Source organism: Paramormyrops kingsleyae, chromosome 24 (assembly GCF_048594095.1).
Source record: "Paramormyrops kingsleyae isolate MSU_618 chromosome 24, PKINGS_0.4, whole genome shotgun sequence".
Lineage (NCBI taxonomy): Eukaryota > Metazoa > Chordata > Actinopteri > Osteoglossiformes > Mormyridae > Paramormyrops > Paramormyrops kingsleyae.
In genome coordinates, this window is record NC_132820.1 from 8,251,550 (window position 1) to 8,264,178 (window position 12,629).

A 12,629-nucleotide genomic window follows, 5' to 3' on the forward strand; every position below is an offset into this window, starting at 1 on the left:
AATGTAAAATAATGTAAAATAAAATTATATTAATACTGGAATGGTCTTCTATTCACTTATAGATACTAGGAAATTAGACAGTGGAGGAATTAAATTAAAACATTACTTTGGACAGAAATTTGCACATTTTTCCATTTATTGCATAAACTGCAGATTTTTATTCTTGTTAATGAAAGGCAAATAAAACAAGTTGTAAAACACCCTCTTAACTGGTTGTGTGGTGATGGCATAGTTATAACTGCTAGAGGAAGTTACTTAGATGACTCAAACATATGACGTTTTCTTGCTAATAAAGGCACTCAAACGGTGAACATAATGTACATTTATTTGTTAGCAAAGAATATTGCGTGTATTCTTAGTAAATCTTAAGTGAGTAACATTTAAATGTAGAAAATTGGAGTGTGTGCAAAAACTTTTGACTGGTAGTGTAAGTCAAATCAAACATCTAACCCAATCTAATATTTTTTCATAATTTTTGCATATTAGACATAGGAGATATAAGGTAGGGCTGAATTTACCTGCAGTCTTCGTCACTTATACACCCAGTGGTAACCATAGGAACGGAAGCCTTGATTCTTCAAACTCTACTTACTTTACTAGTGCGTTTGATATGGAGTAACTTACAACATCGAAATTTTTAGCTTTCGGATTTGAAAACAACGCAGAAGAAATCCCAGGAGATTGGCAATAAGTTAATCTGAATGTATGCATTTGGATTGACCTGGATTCAAATACAGACTAAGGTTATTTAATGTAGCAGACGCTTTCGTCCCAAGTGATGTTCAAGCGAGGCAAAACTGCACTTCACAAACATACGGCTGTCGAGGAGTCGACTAGGCAAAAGCGCAGCTAGGCTGAGCTTCCAGTGAAAGTCCAGGTACAAGTGTCAGCAGCACTGGAGCAGGAGCTATACAGCATCTTCTAAAGAAAGCCAGAAGCTAAAAAGACTATTCAAGGAGTAGAAATGCAACATTAAGAATGTTCAGGGAATATGGTGTGGTGTCAGGTTAGTGGAGGTAAATACCAGGAATGGGAGTGGCTTATCAGAAGCCAGGTAAAACTAAAAACCTACTGGATAGTAGCTCTACAGGGTTGGAGTTGGAGACCCCTGTCCTAAGGAATCTCTTCCAGCCTGTTCATTGATGGACCTTTTGCCCACCTAGCACCAAGGACCCAAACCTCTTGTAATTACCGATAAAATTGCAGTTCTTCTTTGTGGTTGAGGTTTAGGAAAGTATTACATCAGTTCATTCATCTCATTTCTCCATCCTCCGCTTGCGTTTTCTTCATTTGTCTTTATTGTTGATCAAAGGCTCCACCAACAGCTCTCTGACTTTCTCGCTCTTTATTGCTGATTGTTCAAAGAAAAGACCTGCTGTTTACACCTGCCTTCTTTATATTTGCATAGCAGAGCAGGAATTCCGAAGTTACGTAAATTACAGGTTTTTATGCATAAATACATATCAATGTTAAAAGTAGGAAAACTGTTAATTTCTCTTATAAAAATAAATAATTTAAAAGCATTTACATATACAGTATATATCTGCATTAGCAAGATTTGATGTTCACAGTACAGTTGTTTAAATATTTTAAATATTCTTGTCACCCATAACTTTGTAAGTCCACTTTTACTCAGGCACAACAGTGCATTATTACAGATTCAATAAATATTATCAGTTAACTTAATATTGTTACTTTAACATAATAAATATAATGGAAATGTAACTTTCTATAGCAAGAAATTCTGAATAAAGTATTCAGCTAGATGCTGGTGATTTTGGGCCCCCAGTCCAAACCAGTCCAATTATGTTCTGAATTTTTTTAGGACCCTTATCAGTTAAGGACATTTGGGATTCTCCTAACTTTGCCCCCCCCCCTTATGCATCATTGTGTTCGGAAGCTTCCGGGGTCTTCACAAGCCAAGGAGGGTGGGGGAGTTGAGCGAGTGATCTGACCACTGGTCCCCGCTGCTGCTGGCACGGCGGTGAGCGACACCGCAGGTCTGGGAGGACATGCCAAGAGGGGCTGAGGATGAGGAGGCCGTTTGGCTCTGTTGGGAGGGAGCTGGCAGTTTGCAATCCAGCGGGGACGTGGGGTAGGTGAAGACCATACTCAGTGACAACGGTGTTGGAGAAGGAGAAAAGAAGAAGAGAGGAGTATAGAGAGACTCAGCCTTTGGGGTCAGAAGCAGAGCAGAAGAGGAAGTGCAGGCGGCAGGAAGGGCTAGTGGGGAAACTTTACTTCTAGGTTTTTCAGGCTGGGAGACACTTGTACTGGACATACAATCACTCAGGCCAGAACTGACGGGCTCAGCCTTGATGTTCTCCAGGGAAACCGGCTTGAGGGCCTCCGGAGCGGCACGGCGCATCTTGCACACGGGTTGGTGGGCCAACAGGATGAGCTCCATCTGGTCCTTCAGCTTCTCCAGCTCGGCGATCGCTTCCTGCAGCTGAGACTTCTCCTTCTCCAACTGCTCAGTCTCCTGAAACATGCCAGCGCGCACCTTAGTACAGATCCCATAACTTACGTATGAAGTATGAGGACGCTTCTAACCAAAGCGGTGTACAGTAGAGAGAGCTGGGTCAGGCGGTCTTTGGAGCAAGTGGGGGTTAGAGCCCTTGCTCAGGGGCCCGATGGTTTCAGCACTAAGCTGACTGGAATCTGAACCATTATGAGTCACAAACTAACATCCTCAACATGCCAAGATGAATGATTCAAAAGTAGTTCTGTGGGATTCCAGTTTTTCGCTGATGACAGCAAATAGCATATATTGTCCAATTCTCCATTTCCTATTGGCCGAGAAGCCAATGCACATATACAAAAATTACACATGCATTATATCTGAATGTGTCACGCAGGTGGGATCAGTTTTACACCCGCAAAAGCATATCCAACCTAGACAAGTCTATACACCAGACAGCTGTAGCTATGCCTACCCGCCATACATGTTACCACAATGATCAGCCTTGAGATTGTTCGGGATCTTCGTAAACCCCTGATTCAGCTAAAAAAAACACCTGCGAATCGGCCGTCATGTATTGAAATCCCTAAAACTCACGTTTTGCAGCTGTTCCGTTAGTTCCTGCCGGCGGCTGCGACACCTGGCGGCCGCCATTCTGTTGCGCTCCCTACGCACTCTCTTCTTCTCCATCTCCTCCGTGAGCAGCTGCAAAGACAAGAGCCAGGGGAACGGAAATGAGGGCGACAGGCAAAAATGTAAGATCCTCCGAAACAGTAGAAAGTAGACGGAGGATATTGTTCTAATCCAACAGGAACCTTTGAATCCTCATTTCCGCCAATCGTCGCTCGCATTCAGTGCTTTTGAGCTGTTAATCACATTTCATTGGAAATGTAACATCAACTTTGGTCCGGAATTAAAGGATAAGGGATGTTTTATTGTCATTTAAAAACATGTTGTACATGAAAGGAACAAAATGAGGTACTCTGGTACTGGTATACATAGTGATTAAGTCCAGTAATTCAATCAATAAAATAAGGTAAAAAATACAGAATAGAAATAACATTAGGATAATGTTCAAGGATTGATTGTATATCAAAGATATACATTGTATATATTGTACATCAAAGATAAATCCTATAATCAAGGATACATTGATGGTTACATTGGTTCCGTATTTGTTTAACAGATTACGTGTTTGAAAGGTCTTCAAAGGGGTTTCACAGCTGGTAAACTGTCAAAGTTACCAAATCCCAGCATAACTGTTGTCTTTAGAAAGCTAACATAACACTATTCTCTTAATCTTTAATGAATGGTCATTGTGCACTGTGTGTTTTATAATCACTATTTTTGTTTTAGCTGAATTTAATATCCATTAAGCAACCTAATAAAATTAAATGGACAGGTCTGCACCAGCATGTGGCTCAGAAACATCGAGCCAAGTAAAATGAAAAAACATGCTCAGTGGAAATTTTAACTCAGGCCAAAATGCCCAGTTACCACCTTCTGGCTTCTGTAAACATTTTTTTTTACTGTGCACTAAGAAAAAATACCTTGGGACACAGCTACATCAGTAAGAATGTAGCATTCATCTAAAAAACATTAAATTCCCATTTAAATTAATCACTGTACATTCGTCATTCTTGATTTTCTTAGTAGAAAAAAAACAATCGGTATGGAGACCCCATATGTGACTAAGCCGGTATTTGACCTCAGTGAGTCCCTGTGTATTTCTTTCTCTTTAGGGTGACATTAATATATTGTCATAACAGCGTCACATTTTTATGCTTCATATTACTTTTCCTCCAACTGAACCGGTTTTTATCAAACCAGATCAAAAGCATTTTCATACTGCCAAGTACTTCCTTGCTCTGCATAAGTTGTGAACCTTAACAAGGTTCATGCGAATTTTATAGTGAAAATTTATGGGGGTGATTACTCACGACAGGCAGGAAGTAAGTTGCATATTTTAATCAGTAAATGCGACTATTTCCTGTTTTTCCAGTAACGGTACTGAGCCCGAGATAATCCGTGTATGTTTCGGTTTTTCCCTGGAATTCTCTTAACGCTTAGGGATCGAGACTTCCTCTCTGTAAATGTTACCCATTATATATATAGTCCACTGTGTTCACATACAAACTGCTCCCACTACGACAATTTGCATATGCGTACGAATAAAACAACTACCGTAAATGTATGCAAAAACAAATTACAGGCGCGGTACGCCCAGCAGTGATACACGCCACATATTACGCGCTGCTCGCCGTGCAATACTAACCGTGGTAATGTACTGTACTGTACTGCGCCACCATCAAAGTCTCATTCTCACGCGTAAATCAGTGCGATTATCATATCCCGACATACGTCAATTTTGACGTACGATGGAACGGAATCCAGTCGTGAGTCAGTAGCAGAATGTTCCTGTGTTTGTGGAGCGTAATGTCAAATGCACTGACAAAGCCAATGTCCACCAGCGGAACTTACTTGTTCATTACGTTGTCTTTTCCTGTCGTTGCTAAATGCCCCAGGTTCGTTCATCATTAACTTCTGCACCGGTACACTGGGAGACCAGGGCGTGCCCGCTTGGCCCAGATGTGAGGGCTGTGGCATCCAGCGAAGGAATGGACTCCGGTTTGATGTCATGCTGGGCTCGAGGCCGCCTGAACAAGCACCTGGCGTCGCCTAAATTAAGGACACACACCGGAGGAACGGGTGAATTATGTATAAAATCTGTGCTGCGATGTACATTACCCAATATCGGGCATCTTCACATGGACAACACAGCCCTGTACTGTATAAGCAGTATAATGATGGATGGACAACTAAGCACTAGATAGATCCGGACACTCAAAGTAAAATTTAAAAGCAAATAAGCCGAACAAGAGGAATAATTCGATGTGGATGTGAACAAAGCAAGGGGAGAGTCATTATGAAGCGGGAATGAACAGGGATGGACACAGATTGAGCGCATTACAGCACAGGAGAAAAAAACATTATTTCATCCATCGTCCTACTGCTTATTTTTTCCCCTCTATTGTACAACACGTATTCATATAGGCCTACCTTTATTTTTCTATTCCCCGCATCTGTTACTACTAAAATAGTACTACAAGTATTAATTCATCAACACATCGGGAAAATACTGATAGTGTTAGTGATATATTTTTTAAGATGTAGGGTGTGATATCATCATCATCATCATCATTATTATTATTATTATTATTAATAATAATAATAATAATAATAATAATAATAATAGTGAGTTTTGGCTACTATTCTAAAAGTTATGACATGCTCTAAACCTGTACCGCGAAACCTGTACCGCGAAAGTTATGACATGCTCTAAGCCAAAACCGTCAGATACAGGGCAAAAAAGTATAGTAGTGAAACATACAATGAGCAATTAAAAATACGAAAACTTCACAAACCTTATGCTGAACTGAGGATACAGTGCACACGTCAAACGCTTTGGAAATTTCATTTCCAAGTGTCCTATTATCGTCCCGGCTATCCCTATTTCTTCTGATGTCGCGATGGTACATATTTTTAAAAGAATAGCCTTTGACAAAACAGTCCCTCTAGACTGGTTACCTATACAATTTGGTACGATGTCAAAAGTTACTTCAGGATACCTCAAGTACGAAACTCTTAAATCATGAGCGAAAACCTCTTTTGTCGCGACAAGGCAAAAACCAATGTATCGAATTCGGAGGATATAAATAATAATATTTTGTACATTCGTTCATGGATTACACTTCAGCTTTCATAATAAATCAACACTTACATTAAACATTAATTTATAAAGCTTCTTATGTTTTATAATGTACTGGCTTTCAAATAATAATATTTATCCCTATATTGACAATTTGGTGCCCCCCATTAAATTTTATAAAATGGTCTCGTCTGTCACGTGCAAAGTAACAGGTCAACGTCAATGCCCAAATTTGGTAAATCATTTCCCACTTCCTCGGGGATTCCTGCTTTGACTGTGTACCTGAGCGCAACTACCATTTCCGTTTCTCTCGTATTCTCATTTTCATTCCAGTAATTTTTTTTCCAGAGAACCCAGTTAATAGTCAAATTTTTAAGAAATATTTACCACTCCATAAACATTATATATATCGTTTGAAATTGTATACGGCGTCAATGCTTCTAAACCAGGTAATCGACAAAGTATGAAGCAATCTCTGGAAACATTACGTGGGAATCGTGAATGAATTCCATTGCGATAAAACGCCGCATTACGCCATACCCACACCGGAGGCTACAATAGGCAGTAACCATTTTAGTGAGCTATTCCGGTAAATAGTGGTGGTTCCAAGTTTACTTTATGACATAAGTCAGATGCGCAGGTGTGTCAGAAAATCAGACAATGTGAATTACGAGAATTTGATGTGTCTTTAACTTCTAATTAAGTAATCTAATTAACTTCTAATGTGCCCGGTCTAGTTTTAATAGTTACGCAACTGAAACAGAATTCGATGAGAAGTGAACATACATTTTTTCTTTTATTGTTAGCATGTGCTAATTTATTATCCGAATGAACACATTCAGTTTCGTAATCCATCATTTATAAAAGTGTGTTAATATGTGTAAATCGTATGTAAAACCTAGGGTACCCCACGTGTTCGTCATTAGAAAGTTTAAAGATTACTTAAATTTGCTGACAACTGAAAGATTATACTGGTTCAGCACCCAGGACAGGTCGTGTAAGGGTAGTTTTCAGGTTACTTGTGTTATGACAAACATGTATTTCTTTATATGAGACATTTGCAAGCACTGCATTGTGGATATCATATAAAGTCAAAATCAAATGTCTCATATATGTGCCTGTGTGTCATAGAGAGCAAGAGGGGGTAAGTGAAATGAAAATTTGCCCCTGGGGAATCAATAAAGTGCCATTAATTATTATGATGATTATTATTGATTTATACACTGGGACTGGATGAAAGTGAATTCAAATCAAATCACAAAAACCTTTATTTTGGATTGAAATTCCATACAGAGTTTTTGCTGTTTTCTGATTTGAAACTGAAGTAGGTGAAGTTAAAATATAATTCCACATGCTAAGGGGTTTCCACGCGCCTCAGAGTGGCCTATATGCCCCCACAGTGATGTCAAACAGTTTGGTGTTGTTCAACTTTCCATCCTTGTCCAAAAGGAAATAGAATCTGTGACCTTTGACCCGAAGGGGGATGAAAGAAGGAGACTCCATCCTATGTGCATGACAGGTCACATGAGACAGAGGTACTGTAATGCATCGGGCCATGTCAACCCCAAACGGTGACTGTGTTTTCACAGTAACTGTACCCCCACCCTTATGCAAAACCACTCGGCTGACAGATCGACGACTGAACAGCACTCCAAGTCCAACTATGGCTCCTCCTGCAAGGACAATGAACAGTCTAATGTCAATGACATTTTATTTCCGGCAGGAACGTTGAAGAGTAGAGAACATTTTTGAGAACAGCCCGCTGAGCGACATGCTCCAATCATACTTGTCTGTGCCTAGTATGTCAATAAAATATTGAGCTGTGTAAAAATATTAAGGTCAACTTGCGTGATTTGACTATTGATTCAAGCATCTACTAAGTATACATAAAGTACAACATTTGAATGGGTACAATGGGAGAATGAATTCCCACTGGAATGGACATATATTGACAGAACCATCCCTTTTGTGCTACTAAGGTAAGTGGTACGGAAGTATTGCAGGAGGCAGCAGGTATAATTGTACTTACCCAGAGCAAGACAGCCGAGGGTGAATCCGAACCTCCAAGTATTAGTACCTAAGGACACGCCGAAAACCGGAAGTCCTTCCTCGCCCCCTGGTTCCACGTCCTTGGTGGCTTTTTTGTTGCCAGTCTTGGTCTTTCGCAGACTGGTAAAAGCGAAGTGAGCCAAGTACGTCCAGAAAAGCACCTGACATGCACAAAACGCTGTCAGCAGGCGAAAAAAACCGGTTCTGTCGTGCTCGAACAGAACCACGTCTCTCGCTACTGCAGTAGAGGTGGAGTACCACCGTGGAAACGCTGCGTTTGCGTTCACGGAAACGTAAAAGCATCTTTTCTGCATCTGCGAAATGGTACTAGCTGGCTTTAAGCCTCTCAGACAGATGTGTTTCCGGGCGATCTCCAATATGCTCGCATCCTCCTGCATACATAATCTTTTCAAAGAGTCCCGCCACACAGAAGCTGAATTTAATCCCAAAGACAGTTTTTGTGACAATCCGTTTGTGATAAGGTTAACTCCCCTAGTAATGTTTGAAACCTTGCTCAATGTTAAATTCCGCGTTGCGTTAGTGTCAAAAGTTCGTATTTGAAGCGAATGAAGTACATGGTAACCAAAAAATTTCCTGCAGCACGGCGTGACTGAACAGGGGCGACAACCTACAAAGGCAAAAAACAAATACCGAGCCCCCATTCTAATTTGTTTGTCTGTCTTTTAAAAAAATATTTCCCACTGCAACTGACTATCTGTTACAATTTAAAGTAGCTAACTTTCTGCAAGGATAGTCTCACTTTTAGCGTGGACATTTGCCAGCCGCCATGTGCAACCGATGTACGGAGAACATGAAGGTCCATAAAGCTTAAACCTGTACCGCGAAAGCAAAAGTCAAAACCATCTACATTTTTATTTGCTATTTTGGTTTATGTGGAACTAATGGTCATAGTGTTTGTGCACAGCGGTGATGATGTATAGTCATTAGTGAAAACCAAAATTGGGAGCCTATACTATAATCGAATTTGTTTACTTTGCTAATATAAAGGCACAAGAATTTAATCATCTGGGCCCGGTTGTTCAAAAAGTTTAATCTGGATCAAAATGACCGTGATATGGAAATACCATGTTTTGCTATCAAGGATCACGTAATACATCTTACTTTTGTGCCAGTTTTGGATTGGATTACCCTGATCCAGATCCATACTTTTCACGATTGCCAAATCTGGATTACCAGTGTTCTAAATGGGACAGCATATCACAATGCAGGCTACTAGCTATGTAAAGAACAACTGCTGGAATAGCCAGCGTGGGGGGGTCACTTAAAGTGTTATGATTGGAAGAGACAGCAAATAGCACAAAAAAATTATGCAAATATCCCCTTCTAGTCAGACCCCTCGTTACACCAAACAAATAAATAAAGACAAATAAACATTATTCATAAATATGAATGAATATTTTGAACACGTATTTCAGATCATAAAAAGGCTAAATGTCCAGTAGTTATTAACAGAAAGGGATGTAATTGTAAGAAAATACTTTTGTCTGGTTCATCTCTGATGATGGTGTCCATGTAATCAATACAGAGGAATGAGTAACAGTTACAATTAAATTATTTTGGTCTGATGCTGGCAGTTATTTGGTGGATTCATTTATGGGAACAAAATCTTTTTCTTAACTTTACCGAATGGATTAATGTAACATAATATCTACTTGATCTACTTTATCACTGTAACGGTTGAACAAATCAAGTGCAAAATGTATTACTTGACCAGTTTTGAAGATATATTATATTTTGTTCCTGAAATCCACCCTGACACACAAACACATATGGGATCAGGGTAATCCTTAATTGTTTTTTTGGATCAAAGGTATCCAAATTCTACTAAAAAGGTTTGATGGTCAGATCAAAACCAAGACTGGATCAAATTATCTAAACCGATTTCAGAATCCTTTTTTGTAACAATCCATTTTCAAAATTTAATCCAATCCCACAACTGAAATCCAATCATATTTACTTTAGAACAACCATGTTGTGTTTTTCGTAATTCTTAATGATTATGCTTACATAGATCTTATAATGGTGGAATAGAGTCTTTCACATGAAGGACACAAAAGCGAGAGTGCTATCATGTGTTGAATCCTGTTTATTCAAATTACAACGGGATCATTATAGTACTTCTGCGGAATAGGAATGCAACCTCCCCTAGTAATGTTTGAAACCTTGCTCAATGGGGTGGAACGGGAACGATCGCAGTGATGTAACGTGGCATCACGTCACGGTAGCTCATACTGCACAAGGCTTTGCCATAATGGGGTCAGGTGCGGGTACAAATTTAAATATAACTTTTCTAAACATGTAGCATCCTATCAGAAAACCACCAATCTCATCAAATCACAAAAGACTGACGGGAATATGATTACAAATGTCTGCAGCGGTTACGTAACCATAATCTCTAGATTGACCATTTACGTAAAACCAAAACCACAAGTATTTCATCACGACTTTTCAGCGAGAATGCATAGTTTACGGGTTTCGTCTGAAAAGTCTAGGACATTTCCCCCCGTGCTACCTACTGTACTGCAAACTGATGGAACAGAAACCTCTCCTTGTATATCCCCCTCCTGCACACCATTGGGGTTAGATATTTTTCCAAACACCGCAAGAGGAGAAGGGCAAGATGCCTGCAAGAGATAGACTTCCAGAGATAAACCTCTGCTGTGAATTTTACCCTGTTATGTAAGCTTCTAGCCTACGGTCTCATCCTTCAGATTATCTTTTATCACGAATGTTTATTCTGTGCACTTTCTAAAGACAACGGGAATTTTCGATTATTCTAACACACCCTTTTTCATTCCAATCTTTTCGTAACATCCGTTGTAAATGCATTCTACGTTGGGCATATAACCAATTCATCATAAATTTCAAGATGAAATTCACCCCGATGAACACTAGGTGGAAGCATTTAATCAACAATATATATATATTTAATTATCGGGGTAGCACGGGGGACTCAGTGGGTAACACTCTTGCTTTACATCTTCAGAGTTGGGGGTTCAAATTCCACTTCCATTCTATGTGTGGAGTTTGCATGTTCTTCACGTGTGACGTAGGTTTCCTCTCGCAGTCCAAAGACAAGTAGCAAAGCTCTAAATTTCCCATAGTGTGTGAGTGGATGGATTTCGGCATATCGTTTACATACAACAAAATTCCCATAATCGAATCGCTGCATTTCACAGCAAATCAGAATAGCTTACACAATAATTGCAGCGTTTAATACAGCAGTACATTTGCATGATATCACCTAAATATTTCCCAATTATTAAATGTGTCAAACCATCAGCAGCAACATTTAAACGACAGGCAGGAAATAACTAATAATATTCCAGAATAAATACCATTATTATTAAGCAATTCAATGGTATGGTCTGAAAATGCAGCATCATCTTCTCTGCATAGGTTGTTTATAGCCCGCCTACTTTTTTCTTTGTCTCAGCCCCTTTCTTGGTCACTCGCTAATCCCAGCTTCCCTGCTCACAGTCTCCTTAGTTCTCCTTCCCCAGCTTGCAGGGCTTGATCCGCGCCTTCCATCATGTTGGGTTTTGCAGTGGAAATGGTTTTGCCCTTATTGCCTTATATGGCGATCGGCGCCGCGAGCCGCCTTAACATGCGTGAAGTGGGGTGAGGCGCGTGCACCGCCACCAACATTCGCTTCCTTATATGGAAGCATGCGCGGCTAACCTTAACGGAGGGAGAGAGGGAGAACAGAAGGAAAGAGAGAGAGAGCGAAAGAAAGGATTCAGTTTTTTATCATGATGATGTTGACGACTTCAGCAATAAAGGTGGTAATAGAAATAAAATAGAACAGGCGACGAACAGGATTGCAGACAGGATTTGAAATGTATGTAGGGATGGATGCGGTTTAGCTTAACTGGATTCTCTGGTTGGCTCCTCCGGCGCCTGACGGCTTCCTGTCCTTTCCACCTTGCACGTCACCTCTTCATTTTTCTCTGAAATTTCCTTGTCACATTGAAAGTTATCTGCTGCTCAGCGCATTTTCGATATAATTATTCTGTTTATACAAGTTATTTATTTATGTTTCAATAAACAGAGTTAAAAAATGCAAAATATATTACAGAGAATGTATTTAAAGCACACTAATAAAATATGAATACAAATTAATGTCGTTTACTCCAGCACATTCACATTTCCAACTGTACAAGCACTTTTTGTGATTTTGTTATTGGGTATTGGTTTTTAAATGATCTTCGGTTACAGTACGGTGGCTGAGTAATTTTCCAATCGGCCCTGTGTCTGCTGGTACACTTTTGGGAGCCAACATAGCTTATAAATTGATTTGCCATTTATCTTCGCATCAATAATAGCTACTTTATATATACACAACAGCTATAATACTAAAACCTGAGTTATAGGTTTAAATATATCCGG

General features: G+C 39.7%; 2 protein-coding genes across 2 annotated transcripts; both read right to left on the reverse strand.

The window, feature by feature from the left end:
• Nucleotides 1–1,330: 1,330 nt before the first annotated feature.
• LOC111839539 (fos-related antigen 1-like) lies at nucleotides 1,331–7,282 on the reverse strand. Its single transcript, XM_023803534.2, has 4 exons — nucleotides 5,887–7,282; nucleotides 4,943–5,140; nucleotides 3,059–3,166; nucleotides 1,331–2,482 (listed from the first exon to the last, which is right to left on the reverse strand). The coding sequence occupies exons 1-4, from the start codon at nucleotides 5,998–6,000 to the stop codon at nucleotides 1,913–1,915; spliced, it is 990 nt and encodes a 329-aa protein (XP_023659302.2). The 5' UTR covers nucleotides 6,001–7,282; the 3' UTR covers nucleotides 1,331–1,912.
• A 138-nt stretch (nucleotides 7,283–7,420) lies between these two features.
• Nucleotides 7,421–9,055, reverse strand: tmem223 (transmembrane protein 223). Its single transcript, XM_023803535.2, has 2 exons — nucleotides 8,200–9,055; nucleotides 7,421–7,843 (listed from the first exon to the last, which is right to left on the reverse strand). Exons 1-2 carry the CDS (start codon nucleotides 8,879–8,881, stop codon nucleotides 7,545–7,547), a joined length of 981 nt encoding a protein of 326 aa, XP_023659303.1. The 5' UTR covers nucleotides 8,882–9,055; the 3' UTR covers nucleotides 7,421–7,544.
• Between the last annotated feature and the right edge of the window lie 3,574 nt (nucleotides 9,056–12,629).

Bases quoted from the DNA above. Each gene is read 5' to 3' on its own strand.
- tmem223 (XM_023803535.2), bottom strand. From the start codon at position 8,881: ATGGGGGCTCGGTATTTGTTTTTTGCCTTTGTAGGTTGTCGCCCCTGT. The intron at 7,844-8,199 runs GTAAGTACAATT...TTGTCCTTGCAG, and splicing joins CCTCGGCTGTCTTGCTCTGG to GAGGAGCCATAGTTGGACTT.
- LOC111839539 (XM_023803534.2), bottom strand. From the start codon at position 6,000: ATGTACCATCGCGACATCAGAAGAAATAGGGATAGCCGGGACGATAAT. The intron at 5,141-5,886 runs GTTTGTGAAGTT...TCCTTAATTTAG, and splicing joins TATCCTCAGTTCAGCATAAG to GCGACGCCAGGTGCTTGTTC. The intron at 3,167-4,942 runs GTAAGTTCCGCT...TTGTCTTTGCAG, and splicing joins AAAGACAACGTAATGAACAA to CTGCTCACGGAGGAGATGGA.